This window comes from Carassius gibelio, chromosome A15, assembly GCF_023724105.1.
Source record: "Carassius gibelio isolate Cgi1373 ecotype wild population from Czech Republic chromosome A15, carGib1.2-hapl.c, whole genome shotgun sequence".
Taxonomy (NCBI): Eukaryota; Metazoa; Chordata; class Actinopteri; order Cypriniformes; family Cyprinidae; genus Carassius; species Carassius gibelio.
The window spans coordinates 4,095,395-4,122,173 of record NC_068385.1 but is presented as its reverse complement, the minus strand read 5'-3'; the positions used below and the strand labels follow the sequence as shown (position 1 = coordinate 4,122,173).

The 26,779-nt window shown below is 35.3% G+C and overlaps 1 protein-coding gene across 1 annotated transcript; it reads left to right on the top strand.

Annotated features, from left to right (window-relative positions):
• The first annotated feature begins 695 nt into the window (after nt 1-695).
• Nucleotides 696-26,607, top strand: LOC128028831 (collagen alpha-4(IV) chain-like). Its single transcript, XM_052616161.1, has 44 exons — nt 696-843; nt 1,646-1,691; nt 4,659-4,730; nt 8,608-8,742; nt 8,817-8,861; nt 9,053-9,169; nt 9,336-9,404; nt 9,590-9,625; nt 10,285-10,326; nt 10,403-10,483; nt 10,592-10,636; nt 10,749-10,811; nt 11,213-11,266; nt 11,373-11,433; nt 11,742-11,846; nt 11,986-12,075; nt 12,808-12,870; nt 13,482-13,571; nt 13,934-14,094; nt 14,208-14,280; nt 14,567-14,673; nt 14,972-15,155; nt 15,380-15,448; nt 16,126-16,233; nt 16,381-16,599; nt 16,732-16,893; nt 16,967-17,134; nt 17,956-18,099; nt 18,214-18,321; nt 18,413-18,594; nt 18,769-18,832; nt 19,168-19,242; nt 19,359-19,466; nt 19,573-19,680; nt 19,786-19,857; nt 19,960-20,088; nt 20,373-20,480; nt 20,657-20,812; nt 21,244-21,351; nt 21,437-21,577; nt 22,559-22,675; nt 22,866-23,045; nt 23,814-24,100; nt 24,807-26,607. Exons 1-44 carry the CDS (start codon nt 800-802, stop codon nt 25,056-25,058), a joined length of 4,848 nt encoding a protein of 1,615 aa, XP_052472121.1. The 5' UTR covers nt 696-799; the 3' UTR covers nt 25,059-26,607.
• Nucleotides 26,608-26,779: the final 172 nt, after the last annotated feature.

Genomic DNA, 26,779 nt, shown 5'->3' with positions numbered 1-26,779 from the left:
TTTCCTAGATTTTTACCATTTTGAATTGAAATGTTTTTTTTTTTTTGTTTGTTTTTTTTTTAAAGTGAGTGGCTTAATAATTTGAGTACCACATTAAATTCAGACAAAATGTATATATCTGTCAGGTTTCCATAGATAATGGGATGGGTAACAGCAGGACTCTTTGTACTTGACATTAATTTACAGTTTTAAGATCAGCTGTAGTTTTGAAAACAATTTGAATTCATAGCCAACACATATGGAAATATTATATCCGCCATAACAGTTTGTTAGCAATAATAACAATGGTCAGAAAGTAGTATGAGAATGTAATAGCTTGCACGTGATGCCGATGTATGGTAAATTCAGCCATGAATGCATGTAATGATTTTAATGTGATTATATCTCCTGTATATACATCTGTCTGTCATGCTGTCTAGTTTGTTTGGTCATTGTCTGTGTCTTGTGTGCCATGAAAAAGAAGCCATCCTGAAAGATCAACTTTTTCTCTCAGCTCCATCAATTGTATTGATTCAGTCTCTTTCATTCTCATCCCCGCCGTGTTGTCCGCCACTGGATATAAACATTATATCTGTAACATCTAAATGTATATCTGTCTGCCTTTACCTAATTTTCACACCATTATTTATTAATATATGCATGCAGCGATTTATCCATCCATCCATCCATCTCTTGATTTTTCCCTTAGGTGGATGAGTTGTCCGTGGGGACATCAGGAGTCATAGCTACATTTCTGACCATACCATTCTGAGGCAGTGGATATATCAACAGGTAGCACATGCCCTGAGGTGCAGCTGAGATGTCACGTCCCCACCGGAATGCCTCCACCAGCCACCTTTTCTTGTAAGAGTCCCCATTGTCCCTAGTATTCCCATCATCCTTGTTTGCAGGCAGTCTTTAGAAATTTAACATAATTCAGTCAAATCAAACAAATCCTATTCAGCTGATTATATCCCTACTGCTAATAACACATTTATCAGAAACATTTAATTTAAGCACTGTTGGCAGCATTTATGTTTGCTATCACCTGGCATGGGTAATGTTGCTTTTATGAGCATGACACATAGACAATAGCATATAATACCATTAAAAAGTGTTTTTTTTTTTCTTTTCTTTTTTTATGCAACAAGGATGCAATAAATTCTATTGCTATAAAAGATTTATTTTAAATAATCCTGAAAAAATGTGTCACAGTTCACAGAAAATTAATCAGCACAACTTTTTTTCAGTATTAATAAGAATAATTTTTTTTTTTTTTTTTTTTTTGAGCAGAAAATCAGCATATTAGAATGATTTCTGAAGGGTCATGTGAGACTGAAGACTGGAGTACTGATGCTGAAAATTCAGCTTTGCTATTATAGAAATACATTTTATATTTTTGAAATATATAAAAATAGAAAACAGTTTTTTTTATAATTGTAATAATATTTTACAATATAATTTTTTTCACTGTATTTTTGATCAAGTAAATGCAGCCTTGGTGAGCTTAAGAGACTTCTTTCAAGAATATTAAATAATCTTACCTACCCTACACCTTTGAATGGTACTACTGTATATGTCTCCAAAAGAGCCTCCTAACTTCTTTTTTTTTTCTGTCTTGATTACTTATGTTTTATTCAATATGTCTCATTCATTTATTTTCCAGCAGGAGGCTTTTATTTGCACTTATGACCATACACACAGCATTGGGGGTGAGTATTACCTTGTATTATCTTCATAAAGTTGTCTTAATGGTTTCACAATGATAAGATAAGACTGCTGGCCCAGTCAGGCTTTTTTCCTACAAAGTTCAGATGGACATTATAAAAGTTGAGATTGTATGTGCTGCATATTTTTATGCTTATTAGAATATTTTGTCTTTAGCTTTCCAACATGTTAATGGGATAGGTCACCTAAAAATGAAAACTGTCATAATGTACTGATCCTCAAGTCTTTCTTTCTTTTGTGGGACATAAAAAAAGATATTTATAAAAGATGCTAAGAAAAGCGTGAATTAAAGTGTGCATGCTTTTTCTTAAGCAACCCTTAGTGTCAATCATGGATCAAGTCGATCCACAATGGAAAAAACTGTGAATATTTGTGCTGTTTAATGCATTTAAGACATTGTGTACTACTAAACAGATGAAACTCAACAGAATAATAGCGCAATAATTTTTAATAAAATATGCATTCTGCTAAAATATTTGTTGTTGGACATTAACTGTGACACATGTTGAATTTTAATCCTACATATGAGTGTATTTTTATCATAGCAGTAACCGTAAATCAAATGTAAGCTGGCTAATACATCCTTAAATGAGTTAAATGTGTGTTCCTCTTATCAGTTAAAATGTAGTCTGATTTCTATTATTTATTTTCATATTTAATTCATGAAAGGTACAGCTGTTATAAAATCAGAGAGAAAGGCTGCATGGCTAGAAACTGCTGATCAACTGCAAGTGCAAGTAACTTTGTTAAAATGTTTTCATATATCTTCAAATAAAAAAGCGTATTAAATTTTGGGCCCAATACATCAATACATTGCTGTCTCAGAAAACTCCCAAACACTCAGATTCCTACTGAAATACGGAAGACCTAATGATGATGAAAACAAATATGATTCGAGGAAAAATTATATTTCAATGTGTTTGTGTTCTGTGGCCAAAAATATTGCATTCCCCCCAAAAAATGCATTCTATTGCAAAAGTGTTGCATTCTCCTGAGAAACTTAGCATTCTCTCAGAAAATAAATGATGTGTTTGCTTGCAAAAGCACTGAAATACAGTTTTTTTTTCTCCAACCTCATATTATTATACTATATAATATACAGTGTATATATATACAATTTGGGAGTGAATGTGAAGTCTGTCAGGGGAACAAAAGTTTTGCTAACGAACTCACAAGGAAATGAAAGCTTAAGTGCAAAAGTTCTCAGGCAGATGCAATACTTTTGCAAGAAAACATAAAAGCATTGAAACATAACCTTCTTCCCATCTTATTTCATTACAATCACTATGTCCATTTTGGGAATCTGAGAGGAAATGACTAGATTTCACCTGAAAAAAAAAAAATGTTGCAGAAAAATGGTAAACGTGACCACACATTAAGAAATCAGCTGTTTATGCAGGCAGTGAGGCATCATTTCTAGTGTGATCACCCCTCTAGTTTGATTGTGAGATCGAGGTACTGATGAAGTCATCATGTGTTGATGCAAAACAAAAATGTTAACCGGGGAAGCAATATTTGTTTTTACATGCGCCCATCTTTTGATTTCACTGGTATAGAGCTGCCTTTGAAGTTGTGTCACATGATCCAAAGGAGCTATGATGGCATAAGGGATCCAGAAATCTATAGAAACGATTAAAGATCTTGTTTTCTTATAATCTTTTCTTCTACTGAACAATCAAATCAGATCACTGAATGCAAAGAACTAGTTATTCTTGAATTGAACGTCACTACTTCTCCAGTGAACTCTCTTGAAAGACTGGCCGAAAAGATCTGATTAAAAAAAACGATTGATCTTTGAATCAAGCATCACTTCTCCAGTGAACTCTCTTGAAACATTCACTGAAATGATTTGAATCAAAAGAACAATTAATTATTGAATTGGACATCAGTACTTATTCAGTGAACTCTCATTAAAGCATTACTGAAAATAAATGGCTAAAATAATTATTAGCTGTTTGGAGTCTTCATTTTGACCCATTGACTGCAGATGCTCCATTGATGAGCAAGTGATGTAATGCAAAATTTCTTGGATGGCCTGATTGTGAGAAAATTTTTTTGGTGAAGTACTGCTCATGGAAAATAAAACTTTTTCTTGAATATTGCAAAGGGCTGAGATGTCCAGGTACATTGGAAATATCATTCAACCATAGAGGAACAGTGAATGTTAAAGTTTGGAAAGTGATTTTGTACCTCTCTGTGCGTCATGTGGTCATTAAGAAAAACCTGCTTTGAAGTGTCCCTCGTTCAGAAAGCAATCTAGAGTAAACATTTGAGCAGACATAAACAAATTTAACTTAGGTGTATTCATTGGCACATTACCATCAAAAACAAAACTAACCCACAGCATCCAAAGTGTCTCTCATGTCGGGAGATTGTGATGATCTTATGTTCACTTTTAAATCCAACTGTAAAACACCTGCATTGCTTTCGAATCTTTGTTTACGCTAAAGCTGCTTGAGCGCGGAAAAAATGAGGGACAGTGTATAACCAAAGAGGGCAAAGATATGCTAAAAGGGATAGTCAGTCAGTCCATTGTGGGCGGGGCTCCGGCAGTATGGCGTCCTTTTGCTCTAAAAAAATCTAAACTGCTTGATTGTTAAGACTGTTTAGCTTTTTTAAGACTATTTAGCTTTTTTAGTGTAATAATATTTTTTAGATAAAAAAATATTATTTTTACATGCACCTTAAGGATCCCTAATTGTGAATGTGAGGTGGGGGCGGCACGATCGTGCTCTGCCTATAGCGGCATTTGAGCTTACGCCAGCCATGTCTACATACATGTGCTATCTAAGGAAGGCATTAAATACAAGCAATGAATGTTGACTTCTAAAAGTTTCAAATATAGATACAGATCATTTGTGAGTTTCCATCATGAATGCACAGTGTATATGAGCCTACATGTGTATGAGTATGTTTCATTTCATATCTGAAAATATATTTCTGTATTTTAGGGAGACAAGACAGAAAGGTGCGACGGTCGAGACTGCAGCGTCTGCCAGTGTTTCCCCCACAAAGGAGAGAGGGTAAGTCCATTACATGAATTTGACTTTGTGGACAATATGACATCATAATCAATATGAAATATAATATCTTCATATTGACATCATTCAACACCAGACAAGATAGTTTTGTGATAACGAGTAACTAAACTACTTTCTTTTTTTTTTCTTTTTTTTCACTTTTCAATTTGTTTTATGTTTCTAAAAGATGTTTCTTATGCTCACCAAGGCTGCATTTGCATTTGATGAAAAATACGTTAAACAAAGTAATATCGGGACATATTAATGTAATTTAAAATAACTGTTTTCTATTTTAGGCTATGTTAAAATGTAATTATTCCTGTGATGTCAAAGCTGAATTTTCAGCATAATTACTTCCGTCTTCAGTGACACATCATCCTTCAGAAATCATTCTAATATGCTGATTTGCTGCTCCAAAAACATTTCTTATTATAATCAATGTTGACAACAGTTGTGATGCTTGAAATATGAGCAACCTGAGACCATCCATGTGTTGGGTTGCTTTTCAACCAATGGAGTGGGCTCTCATAATTCTGCCCAAAAACACTGCCATAAATAAAGAATGGGATCAAAGCGCCTTGCAAGAGCGACATCTTCCAATGATCCATGAGCAATTTGGTCCTCTTTGTCCTCAATCAGCTGAAAGGGCTCTCACTCCCAGTGCCATGCGATGCTACTGGACATCTTTGAAGGCCTGATGCTCCTCCACCAGTGAGTGGCGCAGTTGTCACTCATTATCAGTTACTCCACCGGCCTCGCTCGTTCCCATGGCTCTTGGCCCTGCCCCACTCATCACACCATGATAAAACCCCAAAAAACAATGAAAGAAAAAACTAAAAAAAAAAAAAAATAGATAAAGTCGGACAGGCAAATCTCTTGCTCTTATGAATCCAATTGCTTCACCTTTGAAATGCTCTTGGTTTGAGTTGGAAAAAACGTAGTCTGATCTTTTTGAGGACTCTGAGGATCATTGCTTGTGGCCTCAGAGGGATGAGGCCCACTGCCACCAGAAAGCCGCGAGCCCCTTTCACCAGTCCTTTTCACTGACAAGAACCTTCCCTCGAAAGGGAACATCTCTGGTTATTGTCGTAACCTTGGTTCCCTGAGAGCAGGAAAGAAACATTTTGAAGGCTGTCGTGATTGCTTCTTGATCGGTAGTGCAAGTGTTCAGTCTTAGATTCTGAGTCAATTGTCGCTCTCACCACATTATATACTGCCTGCAGGCTTGTAAGTATTTGCATGCAATTTGCATAATTAGTGATAATTTTCCAGTTTATTGTACTGGCATTACCCTATAAGGTTTCAAGTTTTCAAAGAAGCGGTTCAGTTTTACAGCAAACTACAAAATGTGTGCATCTCTTATGAGAAATGTCGCTACAGCTGCTCAAGCGTGGAGATAATGGTGGACAGTCCGTCAGCGGTAGTGGGCAGGGCCTAATCAATATGACATCATATTGCTCAGAAAATCTAAATGGCTTGATAATAGAGACTTTAAGATTTTGGGGGGTTAAAAAGGATTGAATTGATTTTTATCATTGTAGGGTGGTTGTGACCACACACTGCTAAGATACTTTTCTATACAAACACCATGTAAAAGTGAATTTTTGCATCTGATGTCTCCTTTAAAGAATACTATGGCACATATCCATCACAGCTGGATCATATATAATGAGAATCATTAAAGATTCTATCATTTATTTGGGTATTACCATATTTAGAGAAAATTGTAATGACATTTTAGTCGAGATCAGAAGCAATACTCAAAGATGGAATAATCATAAAGTTTCTCTCCGAGGCAAAATTGCCACCATCAAAATGAATTTGTTACCTTGGCTTAATTTTCTTTTTTCTATGCTGCCTCTTTCCCCTCCTTCCAGGCTACTTTAAGGAGATCAATTCCATGTTTTCCCAGTCTATCTGGAATTGTAAATGACCCAGAATAAAACTTGTCACTTTGCAGTGTCCTATACTTTCAGGAGGATTGGCTGTACCAAATTTTTTAATTATATTATTTGTAATTTCAACTTAATTGAAATGGAAACATCACGGAGACTTATGGAAGCTGACAAGGTTAAACTACATAGGCTCCAAGATATTTTTACTTACTGGCACATAAAATACACTGCATACACATTTGCGGTGACTTACATGATAACCAAGGACTTTTGTTTACCAGCATTATTATATTTTGTCTTTTTTCAGTTATGTTCTGCTCTCAGTGCCTATGGAGTTCACTGGGCATCCCCTTATTTCCTCTCATCTTATGTGGGATTTGATCGCACCATCCTCTGGTCAGCCATCAGTTTCTTTAATATATAGTAAATTAATGATCACACTGCAAAGCCTCTTTCTATTAAACATATCTGGAATCATGAACTAACAGATTTTACTTATCAGTCGAGTGGGAGAGGGTGTGGTCTAATCTAACTTTAATGTCTAAAAACTTCGTCTCATCGTCTTATCCATTTCAAAGTCATCCATAGAGCATACATAACTCCTTACAAGAGGTTTAAAATGAAACCGCAATCAACCTATAACTGTCATTTCTGTAACACTGTATCATGTTTTGGGAATGTCCAATTGTTGTCAACCTGTGGACACATGTGAACTGATGATTAATGTCATATTTAACAAAGGCTCAATTATTTGTTATGTTAATATGTTTTTTTTTTTTAAAGAAGGAAAGTTATATTTTTATTTACAGTGCAATAAATCATTGATTTAATTTGATTGATAACTGGTCTAAAGTGACAGTAAAGATATTTACTGTATAATGTTATTAAAAAAAAAACTACATAAAAAAACTGTTCTTCTGAATTCTCTACACGCGGTTTCCAAAGAATATTAAGCAGCAAATCAGCATATTAGAATGATTTCTGAAGTATCATGTGACCCTGAAGACTGAAGCAATGATGCTGAAAATTCAGCTTTACATCACAGGAATAAATTACATTTGAAATATTATAATTGGTGATACTTTGGATAGATTATTGTCTGCTAAATTATTAAATGTAAATGTAATTCCATTAGAAAACAGTTTCATTTAAAAAAATATATATATATATTTTTAGCTCTATTTATGATCAAATAAATGAAGTTTTGAAAAAAAATCTTTTACTATGATGTTGCTTAATGTTTTACATTCTATTTTTAAAAAGTATGCAGTAGGTAATTAACTAGTGTTAAAAAATTTCACGTTTGCAACTGAACTTTTTTGAGGATTTTTGCTGTGTGAGTATAAACACTGCTAAATCCTAATGTTCCACTGCTGTTCCCATCTGTGTGTGTGTGTGTGTGTGTGTGTGCGTGTGTGTGTTCTTAGTTCCCATCAGTGTGTTGTTTCAGTCAGTTATTCTAAATAGTTAGTCACTCATGAAAATTACAAATTCATTCTCACCAAGTGTATATAGTCTTATTTTTTCATTTTTTGCCTCCATTTTTTAAACGAATATATAATTTTATAGCACTAATTAGATGCGATACAATCAGTTGTTTTTATGTAGTACACGCAATTATAGACAATTACATACAAAAATATACAACACAGCTACTGACCAGTCACACTCAGAACACTTAAGAAAGCACTTAAAATAAATGTCAATTCACTCTGAAACAATATGAGAGCACTTGACATCAATGACCAATCACAATCAAGCTAAGAGCAGTATCTGATGAAACACAACAGCACTGTTAATGTAATATGTTCTTGATGTTTTGTCACACCCTTGTGGTTATTTCGTAAAAATACATTACACTTCAAAAGTTTGGGGTCAGTAAGATTTTAAGTTTGTACCTTTTTTTTCTGAGTGTGTTGAGTTGGATGGAGTATTACTATAATGTCATTATATTAAAATTCAACTTCACCTTCATTGTTTTCTAGGGGAATCCTGGTGTGTTAGGTCAGCAGGGCCCACAGGGGCCTCGGGGTTTGCCTGGCCCCCGAGGACTTAATGGTGAAAAGGGTCGAAGTGGACCCGTAGGATTGCCTGGGGTCTCCGGCCCGAAAGGAGACCAGGTATATATTCATCCATACACAATTCTTATTAAATGTAATACAAGGACCTCGATTCAAGCACTCTTTTGTATTAGGGATTTCAAGGAGAAAAAGGCCATGCTGCATTAGATGGAGTGCCTGTAAGTGACAGTCTGCATACAATATTCAACAACAGAAATGCTCTGTGTAATGAGTGATTAGTATGAAATATATATGTGTATGTGCATATATATATATATGTATGTATGTATATATATAAGGCATGTGTGAAATGTATTTTTTTTTTATTTATTGTAAATTATATCATAATATATGAAATTATATCTTCCAGGGTCATCCAGGGCCTGGTGGTCCTCCTGGGTTTCCAGGGAAGGATGGCTGTAACGGAGCCAGAGGGAAATTAGGGTTGAATGGTGAGATAGGACGACCCGGGCTCCCAGGAGCCAAGGTATGAGAAACTTTACAGGCATTTTATTATTCACACGCAATTATTCTACAATATTAATTGTATTTCATATTATTTGTATTTTATCTTCTGTGTTGACTGGGTTCAATTTGTGTGTTCATTGCCGCAGTAAATGACGTCCATGACACTTTTTTTTTTCTTGTTTCAGGGACTACCTGGGTTAAAAGGAGCCAAAGGAGACACGTCTACAAGTTTAACTTTCATTCCTGGTACACCTGTAAGTGTAATGCCAAAAATTAAGTTTATGTGTTTATATTTTATTACTGCTGACTAAAATTCTGCATGCAGTCCAGAGGATGAGCAGTGCTGTTTCATATAAAAGCAATCACAGCTGATTTCCTAAACAGTGAAATGTTTTTGTAATTTTTTTATGCTCAACAATCCTGTTAACCTCATTCACAGGGTGATGATGGACTTTCTGGAATCTCTGGACCACACGTATGTCCTGGGTGCAAAAAAATAGTTCTTTTATGAGTTGTAATGCATTACTTTAGTGTGATCTTTACTAGCGCAGTTTTATTGCTTAGTTAGGCTTGTTTGTGTGTGTCTGTGTTTGCATTTGCAAAAAGGGACTGAAAGGTTTATGTGGCCCAGGAGGTCCTCCAGGAAAAATGGGACCTGATGGATTTATGGTGAGAAAAGCAATTACTCTTCAAAAGAGCACCATTTTTGATTCATTCATACTATTATGACAAGTTTTTTGTTGATTATCACATTTCTGAGACTTTTTATGCAGTTTTGGCATAAAAGTTTAAATGTTATGGCAAAAAAATTATCTTTATGTATATATTAATATATATTTAATTTAATGTCTACTTCTTCTTGTATTATTGTAGGGTTTACAAGGATTATCAGGTCGAAGAGGCCCACCGGTGAGTTTTGCATGTACTACCCTGAATTTTAAGATTCTCTATCTAAAGTTTACAGTTTATATGCTTGAAAACCTGGTTTTTAAGTACAGCAGCAGCCCTAGATTTCTTCACATTTTTTCATTTGCACTCCTGCTTCTGCTTCACTTCTGCTACCTGTGCATGATATGAAGCCGTTTAGATTATTATAAATGTTCTTGGATGATATTTTGTTCTGTTTCTCCATAGGGAGACCCAGGAAGGTTACTACCAGGACCGAAAGGAGATGAGGTAACCCGCATGACAGTATTAGCTTTCCATCATACATGAATTTGTGTTTAACAACATCGTCTTGATTCTCTTACAGGGCGACCACGGTCCTCAGGGTGAACCAGGTCCATTTGAATATGTGGAGCCTAACCCAGAAGACTGTGTAAAAGGCGATAAGGTAATACTTGCATATGTGAAATGAGTTTTCAGTAGTTGAGGTTTTATAAGGATGCCAGGCAGCTTCCAAGAACTAAATGATGGTGGAATATTATAACTTTTTTCATAGGGGAAAAAGGGACCGAGAGGAATTTGTGGGGTACCTGGGCCAGAGGTGAGTATTGCGGTATATTTATTTGAATGTATCAGTTTATCAAGCCCTGATATGTGATCTGTGTTAGTTGGAGCTCGTTAATATGGTTTTACATTCATCTATGTGTTTTCAGGGTTGTGAAGGGCCGCCGGGAGAAGAAGGACAGAAAGGCATAATTGGGCTCTCTGGTCCCAGAGTAAGATTCGTCACTAGTTTCCATATTAATTAAGTCACTACAAACCAACACCACAATTCAGCCGAACATAACACCTCAAATCAACAATAAAGACTATAAACCATGTAATAGTAAAAAGCAATTTTGAAAGCAAGACAGAAAATTATTTTTTCAAATTTTATAACCAAAACTCTTATATTCGTTCTTTATTTACTTTTCAGTTATATGCGTTGTTGTATTTTTTTTTTTTTTTAAACAATAGGGCCTTCCTGGATGTCCAGGCAGAAGAAGCTCTCCAGGACCTAAAGTACACTTCATAATCCTTCAGAATTATTATTAATAATGACTTATGTATTTTGAAATGAATGGTTCATTGAATTAAACTGCATGTCAATTCTGATGTTATGTTTTTACATATACAGGGTCCATGTGGGGATATTGGTCTTCCTGGTCTATGTGGCATCCAAGGGCCAAAGGTCAGACACAGATTCTGACTAATCAGAGTTTTAACTCTTTTAGAAAGAGTTGCCTTCAGTATATTGTAATTTGTCTGCTGAAACTGCAACTGTGAATATGTAACAGGGCTGCTCAGGTGACCCCGGACCTAAAGGAAACCCAGAGTGCTATTACAACCATGTGATAGGTAATGGAGTTGAGATTAGAACAAACACATGTGAAATGTACTGTACGGTATGTGGTTAGGTACAGTATTTAGCTTGAAGAGCATTTCACTTTACTTAAATTAGCTGTGCAAACTAGAATGCTTTATATTGAGAGTTTCAGATGAGGCAGGTCTGCTTGGGTTTTTGATATATCTTTTTTATACATCATATTTTTATATATTAAATGTATAATATGCATTTAAATTATACAAGATCATTTTAAAATGTATATATGATATTTCATTTAAAAAGTATTCAATTGTGTGTATTTATTTTATGTGTACTGTAGGACCACCTGGAGATCGTGGGCTTCCTTGTGCAGCGGGACTTCCTGGGGATAGAGGGATGCCGGGTATACCTGGACCCCCTGGTGATTCAGGAGCATGTATAACAGGTGTGAATTATCTTAAATATTATCTATATATATTTGTATGTTATTTATATATTGTAAATCATAAGTGTTGTCTTAGACGTCTTAGTGTGCGTTTTTCTTTCTTTTCTCGATTCTCTTTCTAACTCTGATCCGCTTTTAGGTCCAGAGGGTGAATGTGGTCTGCCAGGTCTTAATGGACTGAAAGGAGAAAAAGGTGACCCAGGAAACCTATGCGGGTCACTCTTAAATGGTAATATTTCAGATTTTTTGTTTGCTTGCCAAAATATTTAATTTTAATAGACATTCTAATGATTTGAAAGACGTATTATATTATTTGTGTGACTGACATGTTAGGGCCAGTAATACATTTATTTTTATTTATTTTTTCTTGTTTTGAACTGACGGTACTTTTTCATTACAGTTTTTTGGCTTTAATCATATGAAAAATTACATCATTTTTGGGATTTGAGGGACACTAAAGCTGTAGGTCTTTGTGGATTTATTAATAATCGTATTCAAAGATCAGTAGTTTTGTCCAAAATAGGATAAGTATGCATGTTATGGGTAGGAATTACCAGAGGCCCCACAATACGATATTATCACGATACTTGTGTCACAATACAATATTATTGTGATTTTAAATATATTGCGATATTCTGCAATATATTTTGTCATTATGCATTTGTTTTAGAATTCTTTGATTAATAGAAAGTTCAAAAGAACAGTATTTATTTGAAATATAAATCTTTTGTAACATTATAAATGTGTTTTTTTTATTTTATTTTTTATTTTGCATTTAATCAATCCATTCTTTAATAAATCAATTAATAAAAAACTTTAGGATCCCAAACTTTCTTACTGTAGTGTACTATTTTCTCATTCTTTCAATTTAAATGTAAAAAAAAAAAAAAAAAAGATAGAAGAAGATATTTTTTATGGTTTTGTAATATAATTTATTAACATACAATCTCTTTTCCTCTAGGGGAACCTGGAAAACCGGGCTGCCCTGGACCCAAAGGACAATGTGGAAATCCTGGGAATTCTGGTGAGTAGATGTGGATTTTTTCCCCATTCAAATTGTTACATTTTCTGTTTTAATCAGCCCTGACGAATTGTCATATTGAAACTATCTGTACAAACCTGTATAAACTGCATGCATGTTTATTTAGTTCCAATAATGTTTTTGTTGACTTTTTGATTTGCCTTTCTGAAGATGTCTTTTGAAATATTTTGCTGTTTTTATTTAATTTGTTCTTAATATTAATAAAACATTTATCATGTTTAGTGTAGACACACTAACCTATGTCTCAATTTGTTGACATTATTGATAATGTACATAAGTGTGCATCAACACTGAAGTTATTGTATGCCCTTCAAAAACCTTTCATCCTTATTTTTTGTTTGCCTGTTTGCATGTTGTCTTTTGTGTGTCCATCCTGTTACGGTGTGAACATTTGTCTCGTCGTGTCTTTCGAGTGAACAGTTTGTGGTGAGCACAATGTTTATACTGTCACATGCTACATACATTTATCTTACACCCATAAGCATGTAACATCACACCTTAAATATGTAAGACACGCAACTTTGAGAGTAACACTATCATTCTTAAGAAATACAACTAATACACTGTGATGAGAGTTTGGGTCTGTGATACAGGTTACTACTGCCTGACTGGTGAACGTGGAGAAACTGGACAGGGTGGATATAGAGGGCCTCCTGGATTAAAAGGTGTTCAGGGAAGAAAAGGTGAGTTTTTATAATAAGAATACTTAAAAAAATTTCACATTGATCCTAATTGTCCAAAAATTTTTAGTGTACATAATGTACTATACTGTGTATTACTGTCTATACTTTATCTCTTGAATTTTTTAAACATGTATCTCATTTGTAGATGAAAGCATTATCAAGTTAGCCAAAATCTTTTAATGATTGAACAGAGGAAGGTCTTATATTGTGCTGTCCATGGTGCTGAATATTTTTCATTCTTTTGTCCCAACTATAACGTTGTGTGTAGTGTATATTAGTGTCCATTAGAAGACAGCAAAGGGTGCATCTTTTCTAACCCAAGTATAAGCACATGCACTTATGTTCTTTGTGTTTCCTGTCAGGTCCTGATGGGGGATGTGCATGTGACCCACTTGGTGATTTACCAGGAGATCCGGGCCCTCCAGGGCCTCCTGGTGTCCCTGGTTGTCCTGGGAAAACAGGCTGTCAGGGTCCTCCTGGCGATGTTGGACCCACTGGAAAGATGGGTTTGAGAGGTGTAGCTGTACGTAAACGTGGTTGAAATAAATGTAGAATTCTTTTTTTTTTTTTTTTTTTGTATGGTACTTGTGTATGTGTGTGTACTTATTTTTGTTTGTGTCTGTTGTTGTTTCTCAGGGTCCCAGAGGCTTCATAGGTGTCAGAGGGGCTAAAGGAGAGAAAGGAGATGTGATGATGATGTGCAGAAAGGGTGAAACATATTTGCCCTTAATAGATTATTTTAATTTCGTAAACATTTTAAGACTCACAATGGTCTAACATCTAAGTATAAGTTTGATACTATAACACAGACTTAACTGTTATGTTAAATGCCTGCTAATTCAACTATAATGCAGTTTCTTTATCCCCAATCATTGTCAGAATTTGTGTATTTCTTCTCTTTTTCTTAAGTTATCTATCAAATCTCTCATCTTTATTTTACGTACAAACTGATATGCAGTTATCAGAACTTAAGACATTTTTGCATTATGTTAAAGGGGATAAAGGTGATGAAGGATCTGTTGGATCATGTGGAAAACCAGGATGTAGTGGGAGGGAAGGAGCTGATGGGAAGATTGGTGCCCCTGGAGATCCTGGACCTATGGTAAGACATTTAAACAATTATGAAATTATATATATATATATATATATATATATATATATATATATATATATATATATATTATATAGAAGCTGTGGTAAAATTTAGTGGCTGACCTAAGTATCAGTCAACATTGAAAATTTTAAATTAATGAATAAATAAATCCTGTAATACTCAATGACATGTTATTGGACAGGTCATTGTTGAACCTTCCCTTTAGGATGGTTTAAGATGATTTATATTAACAATAATTTGCTGTCATTAATTAGTTTCTTTAAAAAAAAACTAAAATCCTTCCCAGGGAGATTGTATTGTTGGTCCACCGGGTGACAGGGGGTGTCCAGGGGCTGCTGGTGTGAGGGGTGTAAGAGGTCCAGCTGGTCTTCCTGGCCCGAATATGATGGGGTCAGTTGGGCGACGGGGGCAACAAGGGTGCCAAGGACCTCAAGGCCAGACGGGACCTCCTGGTCCTAAAGGCGTTCAAGGTAAGAGTCACAAAGCTGAGTAAGGTTTATAATTTATGATAAATTGATATCCAGCCACTATTTCAGCTCTGTACAGTTATACAATATGTTGAAAACCAGCATCAGTATAAAGGATGTTGAAATCTGTTAATGATGAGTAATGCACACTACCATTCAAAAGTCGGCAATAATTTCTTTAAAAATAAAATAAAACTGAGCACATCTCAAATTGTTTTGTTTGGTAGGTGATACACTGCCCTGTGGACCTGGCATACGTGGAGCCCCTGGTTGCAAAGGGATGCCTGGTTGTAAAGGTAAATATATATTGAAATATTTTTTGTATGAAAGAGTGAGACCTCTCTCAGTTTGGTTGAAAAAAAGACACAACTGAAAGAATAAGAGTAGAGTACCTTAGAAGTGTACATTTACCTCAAAGTCTTTTACAAATTGTATTATATTTTACATACTTTTGCTCATTGCGTGCCAATTTTAATTCTAGATCTAGTTTGATTAATTATAGATTGCACTTTTGTGGTTATAACTTGGTAAATTATATAATCAGTAGATTAAAATGTGGATATTTTATTGATGGTAATAAAATTAATTGAAAACGATGAAATGGACATTTAGTGGTCACAAAATCTGTGCAAAAATGTGTGAATTTTAAGACCTTTGACAAAATAAACTTAGTTTAGAGAAATAAGATAAATTAGAGAAATAGTTGTAAATTTGAAATCAATATGGTCTTTATTTCTTAACTTCCAAATGTATTCTACATATCAAGATCATACTTTATGCAGTTGATGTTTTGTTGCAAAATGTATGTTGAACTAATGAAGTAAATCTTTTTTTGACTAAATTCCTCTTTCTCTTAAACTACAAATATATGAATTGAAAGGGGACCAATTCTTAAAGTAGAAATATCATGACACTGATGATAGAGTAGTTATAGGATACTGCATATGACCAAAACCTTCATGTTTTCTTCCAGGTGAGAAAGGTAAGCTTGGAAATCCAGGATGCATCGGACAGAATGGACCATGTGGTCCCAAGGGAGAGATTGGAGACCCTGGTGACTGTAGGGTAACAGGTCTTACAGGTAGAGCATACAAGGTTTTATTCTATTCAGCATGCATTTATTAATTATTCTGTACCTGCATGATATATCCTCACTATCAACTCGACTAGAGCGCATTAAGTTAGAAAGTATTACAAAAATCTAATATCCCTGTTATCTCATCTGCAGGTCCAGTTGGATGTTCAGGAGATCCTGGTGACACTGGCCCAGATGGCCAGAGTGTTTGTGGCTCTCCTGGCACACCTGGCAATCGTGGATGCCAGGGTCTGAAAGGGTGTTCTGGCGACTGTATTACAGGGGCTCCAGGACCGAAAGGGCCCTCTGGAATTCAGGGATGTCAGGGCCCTAAAGGTGTCCCTGGACCTACTGGACCAAATGGATTGCAAGGTACCACACTGAGACACTGAGAGTTGAGTAATATCTGGAAAACAGCAATAATGGTTGAAAATATCTGAAAATATCCTAGTAAATACTAGTATAATCAATTTTAATCTTTTTTATTTTAATTTTTTTCTGCAGGTGCATGTGGAGTTCCTGGTTTTCCTGGTAGAAAAGGGGAAAACGGAATAGATGGTACACCAGGAGCCCCTGGTTGCCCAGGTGGGAGACCAGAGCACTGTGACAAAGGACAAGCTGGTCCACCTGGTAATACAGGACCACCAGGCTTCACTGGACCAAGAGGTGAGTAGAGACCACTGTATGAACAGAGGCTTGTTAAGATTATTCTCATAATTATGCCACTTTTCTGTGTTAGGGTGCCCTGGAGAGAAAGGATCGCCCGGGGAGCCAGGATCTTCATGCATTGGAGCCAAAGGACAATGTGGTATGCTTGGTACCCCGGGCAATCAAGGATGTGCAGGCCTTCAGGGACCTCCAGGATTCGAAGGGGACTGTGGAAACCCTGGATGCCCTGGACCAAAGGGTAAAGAATCTTTCCACAGGTCTGATGAGCGGCTCTTCATTCAATAAATGTGATCTGTCATGTGACATTTAAACAAATTGCATAACTGTGTTTTGCAACATTTTGCTTAACTGGAACAAATGTACAGTTAAGATGGATGTTACCGTCAATGCTAGTTTTTAGTTTTACATTTTTGAAAGAAGTCTCTTATGCTCAATATCACATTTATTTAATACAAAATACAGTAATATTGTGAAATATTATTACAATAAAAATTGTTTATTTTAATTTCATTTATAATTGAATTTCATTTATTTAGTCATTTATTCCTTTGATGCAAAGCTGTATTAGCCATTACTCCAGTCTTTAATGTCACATGATCTTTCAGAAATTATTCTAATATGCTGATTTGCCGATCAATAAATATTTCATATTATTATCAAAAAGCCAAAAACAGCTGCTGAATATTTTTGAGGAAATATTTTTGGATTTGTGAAACTGAAGCATTCTTGTTGAATAAAAGCATTAATTTGTTAATGTCAAAAATGATAATTATTATTAATGATATTGATATTAAATGTCATTATTGTTGTGTTAATATTAATAGTTAATACATTATATATATATATATATATATATATATATATATACAAACTTTTGAGCAAAGTACTGTATACTGTTTATATTTATGTGGACATTAGTTTCAACACTAAAATATTTTATATATTTTTTTGAAGTGTGTTATATCAAATTCCCATTTAAATGTACAGTATGTACATTATAACTATTTAGAAATAGATATAAAGAGGTTTTCTCAGTTTTCATGTGGTATTGCAACTCAGGTTTGCCTGGATGTCCTGGTCAAGATGGCTGTCCTGGTAACAAAGGGAGGACTGGCCCTTTAGGGCCTCCTGGACCGAAAGGCATCAGGGGTTTCAGTGGATATCCAGGTTGCCCAGGGGTAAACGGAACCAAGGGCCAGAAAGGTACTTTAAAACACTATAAAATGCTATATTGTCATGCTTTAGGTCAGTTCTAATGTGATGATGGCAGTTAAATGTATTAAATATACGTTCTTAAATGTTTCTTGTATTTCACAGGATGCATTGGACCTCCAGGACCTCTGGGAGACATAACTCCAGTGCTATTGAAAGGCCAGGTAGGGCCACCTGGACCTGGTGGAGAGAATGGTTTCTGTGGAGAAAGGGGTAAATCTATAACAGATACTCAAATCCTATAAAGGTTTTTAACCTTGGGAGAGAAAAAAAAACTTCACCAGTTCTTGTGGTTTACTTGCAGGTAATAAGGGGGACCCAGGTCCACCTGGACAACCTGGGTGTGCGGGACGTAATGGACCTCCTGGGTCTGAATGTGGCCAGTGTGGACCGGCAGGCATTCCTGGGCTGTGCGGTGTGCCTGGTGCACGTGGGCAGCGTGGGCCAAAGGGAATTGTGGGATTTCCAGGTGATAATGGTGATCAGGTGAGTGGAAGGTCTTTTTTTAAATATGAATCTTTTTGTCAAATTATTTGAATTTTGTTGTTGCTTTGATTGTCCTGACAGATATATATATATATATGTGTAGGTAAACACGGCTTATGTAAATGAACTATAACTATATGTAAATCGTAGTCATTAAAGCTTGTTTCTTTGTAGGGTGATCCTGGATCGTGTGGTCTGCCAGGAACCCCTGGTTTCCCTGGGTTTGATGGTCCTAAAGGTAAAATACAATGCTTGAAACCTTGCATACTCAAACCAACACAACCCTTCAAAATGTTTCTTATCACTATCAATGTTGAAAACTGTTTTGCGGCTTAATATTTGAGTAAACCATGCTAGTTTTTTAAAGTTTAAAAGAACCCCATTTATTTAAAATATAGAATCTTTTGTAACAAAGTAGGAGTTTTTACTGTCAACAAAGTCATACTGACCCCAAACCTCTGAACAGTGTATGTGTACATATTCCAACATATGACCCATTATATTCAATCTGCACATTCAACTCTCCTTTGAAGTTATATTTATTGAAAAACCTTCTTGTACTGTCTTGTATAGGTGACAAAGGTGAATCTATTTGTGAGCCAGGACTAATAGGTGAGATAGGGCCATGTGGAGACAGAGGCGTGTCAGGTAGTGTTCATCCTATTGTCCTCTTTCGTTCATGTACTTTAATATATATTTCTATAATACAGTAATGCATGGGGAAACTGATAGAGCTGTAGAAACATTCTCTTTCTTCACAATAGCTCCTCCTGGTGGTGAAGGAGACTGCGGTGACCCTGGCCCACAAGGGCCTAGGGGATGCTCTGGTCCACCTGGACCACCTGGAAACAATGGCCTGACTGGACCTCCAGGTAAAATACCCATTGTTAAATGGATACATCAGGCTCTAAATTAACATATGCACATAGCTGTGTATGAACATCTTAAACCTATATTAATGCACCTTATGCTTTTCAGGAGTCGTTGGGCCCCCAGGTCCTTGTGGAAGACATGGTCCAGAAGGTCCCCCTGGATGTCCAGGTCCCCCGGGCCCTAAGGGAAACCCAGGAAGGATTGGCCTTAGAGGTTTGAATACTTATGCTATGTTCAAATAAACTGATGCTGACATAAATTTTAAAACTAGAACAATCATATATAAATTTTAAACAACAAAAAAAAAATCATATTCAGGACCTCCGGGGCCCCCAGGACTCCATGGACTGGACGGCCTGGAGGGGTACAACGGTGAAAAGGGGTGTCGAGGTGAGATTCATTCGCAATTTGTTTGTGCTGTCAGAAGTTGGTTTTGATATTGCCAGCTTGAAAACATCCTTGTCATTCCCTCTCTCTTTCATTGTCCTTCAGGACAGGGTATAAACGGTTGTAGGGGCAATAAAGGGCTGACCGGAGACAAGGGCACTCCAGGAGACCCAGGGTTGCGAGGCCCATCACAAACAGGTGTTCGAGGTCCCAATGGAAAGTGTGGGTGCCAAGGTACATAACTCATAATCCTATTCAATTCATAATTTCTAATAGTGACGATTGCTGTATGACTGTACAGGAGGCTTCCCTTTCAGTTTCATAAAAATGCGGCAATGAAATATATACCGACTGAACATTTTTGAATGGTAGTGCATTTTGTTTCTATGATACTGTTGGCTAATTTCAATGTCTTAACAAGCAGAATTGTAGATTGTAAATCAGGCACCACAATCACATTTTCATGATCTACTTTAATCCACACTGCCTTGTCTTTCTACTTTTCTTGTTTTTAATAGGAGACCCTGGTCCAATGGGTCCTCCAGGCTGTCGTGGTCCAGAATGTAAGACTCCTAAACATGGACCTTGTGGAGAACGGGGTTGTGCTGGGCCAGATGGACCTCCAGGTGTGTGTGGACATTTGGAGGCACAAATGTTGCGTACGAATAGAATTTGAGGTCTAAGTTGGATAGCACTGATACAAATCAGGAAGACAAACTGTAATGTGCCTATGTAGGCTACGTGTTTATAAATAGAATTGTGTATTACTGTATGTTTATGGTGAATGTTTTGCTGTTTGAAGGGCCCAAGGGAGAGCAAGGAGAGGCAGGCTGTGTGTTCACAGTGAACGGGGATTGTGGTGACCCAGGTTGTAAAGGAGACCCAGGGTGTAAAGGAGAAAGAGGATCGTGTGGGCTCAGTGGCCTCCCAGGGTGCGAAGGACTAAAAGGTCCAAAAGGTAAAGGAAACAGCTTTTATTAAAAGTTTGGCTTATGAGTCCAAAATGTTTTGGGGCCACTGCATTAGCTTTTCACTAAGCTGCTGGTAATAGTAATAGGAGTGGTGTCATTTTCTAGTTCACAGAATGTGAGTATCAAGTCTGTACCTTTTAGACTCAGCACAAACTGTTCAGCTCATTCTAACACATCTAATTCAATAAGCATGGTCAGCATCTACTGTATTACCATGATCCTGAACAGTCAAAAACTGTGTGCTTCCCTACTACCAATGCACACCTGTTACCTGTTGTCTCATTCACCAAATGTCCTAATATACCATACAAGAGCACCACACAATGGACAAATATATAATTGCATGAAAAAGGCTCCTGCAGCCACTTTAAGTTCACAGTTGTGTCATTCGGATTGTTCTATTATTATTATTCCACAGGTGAAAGAGGACAATGTGGACTTATGGGCCTTCCAGGACTCCCTGGCACCAGAGGCGATTGTGGCCCCCGAGGACTCTGTGGTCCAAAAGGAGACATAGGGGACCCAGGTCATTGAAGCCTTCAGATCCTCAAGCTGACCATCTTATGAATCAGAAAAGTTATGATTTATACCTTATATCTTTCTATGTGTAGGGCTTAAAGGAGACCCTGGGACTGTCATAATTCCCCCTACTCCTTGTCCCCTTCTTCCGGGTCCTCCTGGTGCTCCTGGTGCACCTGGCCCGGTTGGTGAAGCTGGTGAACATGGACCTAATGGTACTGAGGGTCCAAATGGTACAGTTCAATTTAATCCCAGCATGTTTATTTTCATAAGATAATGAAACATTTCCCATTCTTGGCAGAGGTGTTATTGTTAACTAAATTCAAAATAACTGAAATTGATTAAATTAAAATAAAATGTAAATATTAGATGAAAACCATAAATTTATAGATTATAAGATTATTGAAATACTTTTTACTATAAATACTTTTTTTTATTATTTGTGAAAATGACTAGCCCTTTTTAAGTGATTTGTTTTCAGTGAAAATAAGTTTCAGTGAATTAAAAATGTATTAAAGCTGTATATACAGTATGTCACTAAAATTAATATAGGAAAGAATTAATATATATATATATATATATATATATATATATATATATATATATATATATATATATATATATATATATATATATATATATATATATATATATATAAATTTATATAAAGATTTCACTTCTACATTTAGTAAAATTTTGGTAGGCTACTATGAGATGGATGAACTAAATTTAATATAATTCAAATGGGCTACCTGTTGTTTTTATGGTATATCAAAAAGTGTATATTTTTAAATGTATTATATTATATTTTTGGTACATTTTATCAGTATTTAACATACTTTTAAAACTAAAATGAAAATAGGAAAAATATGCAATATGAAAAAAATGTAAGAAAAAATTAATTTTACAGAGAGAGAGAAGGAGAGAGAGAAAAAAATATATTTGGTTTTCAAAAAGGTACATCTGAAAAATGGGAGGTCTTCTTATAATCAGGGTCGTCTTATATTTGGGTCAATATGGTAATACCAAAATAACACTACTTCTTCAATGCCAAGACTGCTATTAAAATAATGTGTGTATATAATAAGTAATAAAGTGTGTGTGTATACATTGATGTCAGAATCTTAATGTTTGAACGTGCAGAAGTGCAAAAGAGGGTAAGTAAATGAGCAGAATTGTTTGTGTTTGGATGAACACTGCCTATTTTTGCTCAGGTATTAAGGGACAAAAAGGAGATTCTGGGATTTCTGGACCTACTGGGCCAGAAGGACCACAGGGACTATCTGGAAACCCTGGAGAGATCGGCGAGAAAGGAGCAAAAGGATCTCAGGGTGTGTTTTTGTATATTGTTAACAACTTACAGTAATTATTGTCTCAACTGTGCGTGCCACTGCTGTATCCTGTTTCCTCCTGCCATCATTCATCCACTACATTTACATTCATTTATTTAGCAGATGTTTTTGTCCAGAGCGACTCACATCGACCCAACCATTTGTCCATAAATTTATTTTTCCATGCCAGGACCACAAGGATCAGTTGGTGATGAGGGTCCTCCTGGACCGTCTTCCTCTGGCTTCCTTTTGGTGATACACAGCCAGTCTGAGATTGTGCCCACTTGTCCTTCGGGTCTAGCAGAGTTATGGAACGGCTACAGTCTACTATATCTGGAGGCTCAGGAAAGAGCACACATACAAGACCTGGGTATGTGGCTAATAAACACAATCACACTCAAAAGCAGCTATGATTCCATAAAATGCTGTCTAGGTAAAGCTCACTAGGTTTTGAAACAGAGCTATAATAACCAGTTATTTTAGTATCATTGAAATACTATTATTTTTTATTTGTTTTATTTCATATCATTATTTTTTTTTTCATAACTTCAGTTAATGTTTTAGTTATTTGTTGTCATTTCTTTATATATATATATATATATATATATATATATATATATATATATGTATGTGTGTGTGTGTGTGTGTGTCAATTATTATTTTTATTTTTTTTGTGTGGATTAAATGAAAAAAAAAAATTTTACTAGTTAAATCAACTGGTGATTTTTTTAAAATTTATTATTATTATTTAATTTTATTTCAGTTAATGTTTATTTCATGTAATGAAAATGTTTTTGAGAATATCTTGTGGGACTTTAAAAAAATATATATTGTAATTAGTTTAGTAATTTTTAAGTGTTTTTTGTCATTTTATTTCTTTTAAATATTTCTATTTTTGTTTTAATTAATTGTTATTTCAGTTTTAATTTTATTTTTTTTTAGTGCATCAAGTTAAACTAAATGAAAATGAGAAGTGTTGCTTTGGCAATAGCTGAAATATAAAAAGATCATATTTATTTCAGTCAACAATAAAACTTTCAGTTTAGAGTTTTAGTTAATTATAATAACCCTGATAACAATACAATACACAATACAGATAACAATAATGTTCAAACGTGTTTTTGTGTGTTTTCACCAGGCCAAGCAGGTTCCTGTTTACGTATGTTCAGCACACTACCATTCTCCTGCTGTAATATGAATGGATGTGATTATGCCAGCCGCAACGACAAATCTTATTGGCTGTCTACAAACGCCTCAATTCCCTCGAATTCCACCCTGAGGGGGATGGAAATTCAACCACACATCAGCAGGTGTGTGGTGTGTGAGGTGTCATCGCCAGCCATTACATTACACAGTCAAGACGGGAATACACCAGAGTGTCCATTCAATTGGAGAACACTCTGGGTCGGATATTCATTTCTTATGGTAAGGGAAGAGAAGTACGACTCATCATATTTTTTAGGCATTTAGATGCATTCCTAATGCCTTAAATTACCTAATTTTGGTGAAGTAAATTTCTTTATACTAATACATTTAAATAAAGAAAACATTTGGTGTTAAAATGTATATTTAAAAAGACATTTGGTTAAACATGAACCATTCAAGATTTATTATGCTAGCATAGCTAGTTTTTATGTTTGCAGCATGCTGATATCATTTTCAGTCAGAATAAACTATAAACATTAGTCTATGTACAGTATGTAAGAAAATTAATACTTTCAGTAAAAACATGAATCATTTTACAGAAGTTTTCTACCTAATCCTGGAAAAGAAAAGAAAAAGAACTGTTTCCACACAAAATATTAGGCTGTTTTCAACACTGATCTTTTTTTTTTATGAAAATAATGTTTAGTAATGTTAAGAATTGTTTCTAGACAAATCAGCATTTTAGAATGATTTCTGAAGGACCATGTGTCACTGAAGACTGGAGAAATCATGCTGAAATTCAGCTTTGTATTACAGAAATAAATTACATATCATAATATTTTAAAATGGAAAACAGTTATTTTAAATTGTAAAAACATTTCACAATATTGCATGTTTTGATATTCAGTGTTATGTTTTGATGGTACTGTGTATCTCTTTACATTTTGAACAATTAACATGATGCAACTTTATTTCTTCGTTCCAGCATACAGGATCAGGGGACGAGGGAGGGGGACCGTCTCTGGCATCAACAGGAAGCTGTTTGCAGGAATTCCACAGTCAGCCGTTTGTGGAGTGCCAAGGTCCGCTTGGCACGTGCCAATATTCCCCCACCTTCTACAGTTTCTGGCTGACTAGAGTGAACATGGAGCCCTTTAACTCTGTTCCTTACAGTACTGTTCTCACTGAAGAGAACCAGCTCGATAGCATCAGCACATGCAGCGTCTGCGTGACTTAAAACAGTCTCTTGTGTTTTCTAAAAAAAAAAAGACTGCACTGAGAATGCACATCCATAGGTCACTGGAGTGGAATTGATTGAGATGCTTTTGGTCACTTATTTTGGAGACGATAAAAAGGACATAATCTGTGACCATTTTTGTTCAACTACAAGCTGTGAACTTTTTCCTTCACCGGATTTGTTCCCACATAGCTCAGTCTAACATTACTTTCTTTATGTCTTCCCATTTTTATTACATGTTGGTTCTTGCAAAAACCAAGACCATTTGCACAAATCTCAGTACACCAATGTTCATTTTCTCTTTAGTTCCTTGTATAAGCAAGTATTATGTTTGTGCACATCAAAACATTATCAACACTATATTGTAATGCTAGTTTAGCTCTATGGTACCATTTTATAGCAAAACAAAGCAGGGATACTGAACCTTGAGAACAAAACTCACATGATCCAGTCAAATCTAATAGAACCGTCTGCTAGCTGCAGATAACTAAATTGCTATTGCTGTCAGTGTACAGTAAATGCAGTAAATTTTTCTGTATAGATATTAACAAATTAATGAATTTCTTTGATCATTTTTAAAGATTTTTTCATGCAGATTTTGCTCCTGGTTCAGGGAAACAGCTGCTTGGTTTGAAAGTGGCTTCTGTGTGTGCTGTGCTTTAAATATTGCTACATTATTAACAATAGACAATTGATATTTTGCCTGCATTTTGCCGAACCCCTTTACTGTTTAACTCTTTTAACTGAATTAAGGAACTAGAGGAAACCAAGACAACATTTTTTTAGCTGTTGGTTTGTAAAACAAGGAAAATTTAGTCATTCGAGAGATACATCTCAAGCAATGTTATCAGTATGTCCATTAAGAAAATTAACAGTGGTTTTACTCTAAATAAAACCAAAGAATCATGGTTATTCTAGTTACAAATTAGCCATGATTTTGCTACATGAACCATAGTTTAACTATGGTATTTGTAGTAAAACTGTGGTCATAAAAATGAAAATAAAACATGGTTACTACACTTCTATTATAATCAAATCAGTTACTTTTTTTAAGTACTGTTTATACTATAAAAATAGTTCTTCTTACTTCTGGTGTTCTGAAAGGTCTGTTGCCAGTCCCATTCTTCATTATTGGACACTGTTTAGTTTATATATATGTCTAAACTAACACAAACTATTAAATGTAACTAACACCTTCAGTATTTTACAGTTCATGTAAGGGGTCCTAAGCAGTTTTTGTTCTGAACATGATATATTCTTTTGTATGTACATAAGATTGCACTGTTGACAGAACAGCTTTATATTTTTACGAAATGTCAATAGTATTTATTTAGCTAGAGATATTTTATTTTGGTTCTATTTTGGATGGAAATTAAAAATTTAAGAGTGAATGAAAAACGTTCCCTTATAAAATAAGTTATTCTTTTAGTCTAATTTTGTGGTAAGAAATGAAATTCACTGTTTGGGGATGTTTTAATGTCTTGATTACTGTACTGTTATGCCTGAGCGTGGATGCACACATAAGGATAACACAGATTGTCAAAACTCTTTCCCAATAAGTTTAGATCTTGTTCAGTGTCACGTGCATTTTTACATTTTAACAATTAGGTTCAACATACTGTGTATTAAATGTCTAATAAATTGTGATATTTGTATAACGCGCAATAATACCAGGGTAAAAAGAATATAAACTCACCCAACTGAGAGACCTAAAAAAAACT